Source organism: Chanos chanos, chromosome 7 (assembly GCF_902362185.1).
Source record: "Chanos chanos chromosome 7, fChaCha1.1, whole genome shotgun sequence".
NCBI lineage: Eukaryota > Metazoa > Chordata > Actinopteri > Gonorynchiformes > Chanidae > Chanos > Chanos chanos.
Genome location: NC_044501.1, coordinates 4917259 through 4923258, shown reverse-complemented (window position 1 = coordinate 4923258; position 6000 = coordinate 4917259). Strand labels below are relative to the sequence as shown.

General features: G+C 36.7%; 1 protein-coding gene across 3 annotated transcripts in view; it reads left to right on the top strand.

The window, feature by feature from the left end:
• Positions 1–961: 961 nt before the first annotated feature.
• LOC115816563 (complement C3) overlaps positions 962–6000 on the top strand; it is a 28337-nt gene continuing 23298 nt past the window's right edge. For all 3 annotated transcript variants that reach the window (XM_030779540.1, XM_030779539.1, XM_030779538.1), the window contains exons 1-4: positions 962–1126; positions 4389–4584; positions 5051–5219; positions 5486–5556. In XM_030779540.1, the coding sequence (XP_030635400.1) occupies positions 963–1126; positions 4389–4584; positions 5051–5219; positions 5486–5556 (600 nt within the window). In that variant the 5' untranslated portion in view covers position 962. The remainder of the gene's footprint in view (positions 1127–4388; positions 4585–5050; positions 5220–5485; positions 5557–6000) is intronic.

Genomic DNA, 6000 nt, shown 5'->3' with positions numbered 1-6000 from the left:
TATATGCTTGCCGACTACTATATGAAAAGAAATTTCACTCAGCCGCTGTTTAGTTCTAATAACTACGCTAGGAGATAATATTAAATGCTCATAAAATTTGCATGAAGTGAGCATATATAGGTATAAACACACACACACACACACACACACACACATATATACACACACACACACATATATATATATGGGTCATTCCGTGTCAAATCAGATAAGGTTGTTACAGCACCGTATCAGATTTTGTTCAAACCCTGTCTAAATCATGAATGGGTCCAAAAACCAAGGCCTGTCAAATATTTCCGTCTCTACCACCAACCTATGCACTGGCACCGCTTGGCAATCAATAATACAGTTGTGCATACTACCAAAGGTTAGATTTACACAGAACTGCTGCAATCATTCCCGTAACCGATACAGTGGAATGTTTACCCTCCTCACCTCCTAGTTCCTCATAAAAACATCAAAACTCTTCTTTTCTTTCTTTCTTTCTTTCTTTCTTTCTTTCTTTCTTTCTTTTTATTTATTTATTTATTTTTATTTATTTATTTGTTTATTTATTTTTAATTGAACGGATGGAGAAGTCACCTGCAGTCCTAGTCAGCTCCAAAAGTTTTTGAACAATGTTTGTTTGTTTTGTTTTGGCTTTGTGTTCCAGCATGGAGATGCTAAAATGATAAATTATAACATATTCTGTGCAAATTGTAGGTCACTAGTGGTGGTTTTTGAAATGATCCCATAGACATCTAATATACCGGCTGTAGGCTATCTGTGTTTTAACTTGAATAGCATTTGCAAGGTGTTTGCCTTTGAAAACTGTTCAGGGAGTGCAAAGACCAATGAACTTCCCATCAAGAAGCAGAGAATCAGTCAAGTCAAACAGAGGCATAGCATAAACATTTGGCATGCTAAAATAAAATCAACTGTGTGTGTGTGTGTGTGTGTGTGTGTGTATCTGGGGGAGAGGCATGTGTGAAGTCTGTATAGGGAGGGCTATAAAAGCTGTGTTTGTCCAGCCTCACAGACATTTTGACGGACGCAGTCAGGAACAGACAGACAGGATGCATATGGACCTGGTGTGGCTGGCCGTGGTGTCTCTCTCCTTACCCCTGATCTCAGAATGCGCTCCACTGTGAGTATACACACGTACAGATACACACATAGTAAAGCAGATTTTGATTCACTTGGCATTACGGTCCTGCATCAGAATTCACACACACGCACACACACACACACGCACACAAATTCTCTTATCCCGACGGTCTACTCTAAGGCATCGCTCAAGATTCATGCTCTTCACACTCTTTGTCTGTCACACCTGTCTCTTTTGCAAACTGCAGTTTTCTGTGGTAGATATAAAAACAGAGATTGTGTCCCTCCCTGTATTTCCTCTCACTCTCTCTCTCTCTCTCTCTCTCTCTCTCTCTCTCTCTCTCTCTCTCTCTCTCTCTCACACACATACACAAACACATACACACACACACACACTCATGCATACAGGATTACAAGATCACATCATTCCTGCTGACTTTTCTGATCTGGACTAAGAATCTAAAATGAACAATTTCATTTGATTTTGACATTGCAGATCCTATCTGGATGAGACAATTTACAAATCCTAAGTACATCATTGATGACTTAGAGCTCTGCTCTATCTCTGAGATCAGTTTGATCTCTCCCATGAGTGCTGTAATTGACCAATCAGTATTGAGTATTAAACAAAGCCGTGTAATAATACAGCAGAGAATCTAGCGCTAATATATGAGAATAATCTTTTTCATTTCAAGAAAAGCATTCCTAATAACTTTTTTGAATCAACATGAACAATTTTATTTGAATTTGACAGTTTGAAAATTTGACACGAAGACAAATACATAATCAAACACTACCACACCTACAGACATACTACACAGAAACTAAAATGTTTTACTGTTAATGGCCATAAACACAGGTAAGGTTCAACCTAGTAATGAACACTACTTTATCTGTGATGGAACAATGTGAACAAAATCTTTTGAAAAATGAAAGCTTTACATCTAAGTTCCACATTTCTGAGTTTCCTTGTGTTCTTGTAGTTCTGTGATCAGATAGTAAACATGGCCATTAGAGTCAGAGTGCAAGGTCAAGCACACTGCAGTTCAATAAATATTGTCTGACCCACATTTTATACAAATTTACTGCCCAGGACTGTTCAGCTGTAGGTTTTCTAATATGCATTTGACATCAAATTAAAAACCATAATTAACCTCATTCGATTTAACCTTAGATCATAATTAATGATGGGATATGGGCTGCTGTGTTCCAGAGCAAAATGAATTGTACTTGAAAAGTATTTGGTAGTATTGGAAGCATTGGTAGAACTTGGTAGTATTGGAAGTGTTTGATTTATCCTGAAATAACTTACCCATTTACAGTTTTTTACACTTGCTAACAAAGTGTTCACCTGTACATAAGATACTTTTATAACAAGTGTTTACCTATACGTAAGATACTTTCATAACATGTGTTCACCTATACTTAAGATACTTTTATAATAAGTGTTTACCTACACTTAAGATACTTTTATAATAAGTGTTTACCTATACTTAAGATACTTTTTCTAAACTCTTAACACAGCAACACACCTACATCACACAATTAGCCAAATATTTCATTTTCTGTTCAAAACCACATTTTGTTCATTAAATACCAACTCTACATTTCAAAATGCAAAAAAACTTTCACCACACACACTGACCCTTTCAAATTATGGCAAACCCGACTCAATATCAAATCACTGTTTCAAAACAGTCACACATTTTATGTCCAAAAGGAACATATAGTCAGTCATAGCACAATGACTTTCAAAATTCTAACAGCTGATGGCATTACAAAAAACAGCATTACTTTTCATGTTTTAGTTCTACAGGTACCTGCCTACAATAGACGATATGAAATCCATTGATTTTTATAATTCAGTCTCCCTTTACTGTAAACCACCCTACAGTTTTTGGTTAAATGTCTGCATTTTTGGCAACATGCTATCTAAAAGTGAATGCGTCATCTTTACTTTGTAGAATGTACAGTAGGAAAAAAACAGTAAGTGACAGAATTGCTGCAGTAAAAGCTTTATTAGCAACATGACATTGCTGCCAGTGATCAACTAAATATCCAACATACATGGCCTTTGGTTCCAAATGTGTAAAAATCAAATACACAAATACAGTAAAAAAGCCACAACTACTCCTCTGCCTGGTCCAGCTACTCCTCTCCCTGGTCCTCCTCCTCTCCCTTGTCCAGACGTTATTTTTTCTCTCTCTGCTCCTCTGTGTTCTGTATCCACATTAAACAAAATCAATCCTAAAGTCCTCTTTTTACTGTGTATGTACATATAATTGAAAGAACTTTAACACCCGGCTATGTCTCCGCTTTAGATTGGAATCAGCTGTGGTTGGTCTGTTTTGCACAACTTACAGTAAATCAGCTATTTCTCAATCTTTCAATGATCTGTTCATTCAAAAATGCTTATCAGCGTCTTCAATATGGCTTTTGAGCTGTTGCAGAAGTAGAGGCTTCATACTTTATTTAAGGTTTTGAACATTGGGTTTTCATTTCTGGCATGCTGTGCGCAGCCATTTGTAAATACGACAAGAAAGATCCATAATTTTGGTATTGGGTAAGCTTGTATGTAAAGAAAATTTAAGCATTTTAGAAACATGTTAATTAACTGTGTATTCTGTGAAAAAAAACATGAATTGTGTTAATGGTATGGTTCACAACAGATGGATGTTGTGCTAATTGTGTTTAGAGTTTTGAAAATGTGACTACAGATTGGACAAAAGGATGTTAGCGATAGTAAAAAACTGTAATCTCAACTGCCTCTTGCACTGGCCTTTTGTGTGAACTTCTTTGTCCACTAGGAGGAAAGATTTTTACAGCATGTTGTATGCGATCATCGAGCATGCCTCAGAATGTGTTTGAACACTTTTAAAAAATTGTCTTTCCATGCACTGATTTGACTTATGCATTTGGTTCCAAATACATTTGGTTCCCTTATACACTATCTCTGTGTCAGGACCCATTGTTGCCCTCTGTGAGTGCCTGACTGTAACCTGTGGGGTGGAGAGTGATGTAAGAATCATGCAGGTTGTGTGTAGAACAGACCTGGTTTGGTGATCCATACACAGATTATATGCATGATGAAGCACAGGCAGCTGTGGTCCAACTTCAAAATGATACGATGTGGGCCCATATTTTTTTTTGCTTGTTTCTTTCTTTCTTCGGTTTTGTTTAAACAAGCCACAGTCAACATTTCCAAAAAAAAAAAAAAAAAGGTTCAGTCGAACAACATACAGAAAATGTGTGAAACTGTCTTTCATAAACACCTCTGACCTCTCAACTTTGCCCTCCCACAGCTACATTATGTCGGCCCCTAACCTCCTGAGGGTGGGTACGCCAGAGAACGTGTTTGTGGAGGCACAGGACTATAATGGTGGAGATATTTATGTGCAACTTATGGTGAAAGACTATCCACGAAAGACCAGAGGCATAGCGGTCAAAGATGTTGTTCTGACTGCAGCCAACAACTATCAACTTCTAACAAGCATAGAGGTGAGGACTGACAATCTGTATCAGATTCAGTGTGAGGGGTTGCTAAACAATACAATCTTGATTTCAATATTATATAAAACATCATTGTCATGTGTTTGTCAAAATTGCATTGAACATACATATGTGTATTTCTCTTTACCTTCATGTTTCGGGTAAATATTAGTACTTTCATTAAGCCTTGAAATTTTTGTCCATGTTTCATTTTCAATTTAAATTGCTTGACAAAACAAGGAACTTAGACTCTAGTCACTTTAGTTCACTAAAATTAAAAATGCTAAGCTTAAAAATGAAACACTAATGTTTTTGACAGGCCATTGATTGGTAACATCCAACACAAGCAGAAATTAAATAAAATAAAACAAAATAGTAAAATAAAATAAATTAACTCTAGTGCACGAGACAATGTTTGATACTGTGTTAAAGCTTCAGGATGTTGCCAAATGTTATGCCTTTCATTCATCCTTAGATTCCAAACTCAAAAGATTTGTTTGGTGAGGATCCCCTGGAGAAGCAGTATGTTTACCTGCAGGCCCAGTTCCCTGGCAGTTTGCTGGAGAAAGTGGTACTGGTCTCCTTCCAGTCTGGCTATATATTCATTCAGACTGACAAGACCATTTATACCCCAGATAACACAGGTGAGACTGGTCTAAGATTAAAATATGAACAGAACATGGCCGTATTCTGTCAGTCTTGTGTAAATAATGTGCACCTTTCCTATGTACCTCAGCAAGGAAATGGTGCCTGGACAAAACTGGAACTGGAAAAAACTGGAATAAACTTTCAATAGATTCTCAGTTTAGCACAACTTACACGTCTGTGTACACAATCACATGCACACACACTCACACACATGCACACACACAATAACTTATGATCTGATTTATGTTTATTTTCTCACCAGTCCTCTACAGGCTTTTTTGTGTGAATCCTGGATTACAACCTTTGACAACTAAAATCTCTGTGGAAATAATGGTAAATAATCTTATTAGCATATTATGCTATTTACAGTTTCAAAAATTATCCATTGTCTGACAGTTTATTAATTGGATAACTGGTTGATCAATTTACTAATTAATTCATTGGCCAATTAATTTTAAATAAATTTCTTCATTTTGTTCTGTGATTGTCATGCTTGTAGAGAGAGGCTGGATGCATTTGCAGGTCAGCATTCAAGTAAACATAACCAAAGGTTTCAAAAGAGTCAGAAGTCAGACAGGTAGAGTAAACCAATCACAACACCAGGTAAATGACAAACAATGCAAGACAAAGGCACAGGGAAAACTAAAGAGTATTTAAACAGAACTAAATGAAGCTTAATGAACTAAGGACGGGTGAGAACCATGGGAACTTATAGGGCCAAACCAAGAAAGGTGAAACAGAACTTAACCAAAATAGGACTAAACCAAGAAACCAAGA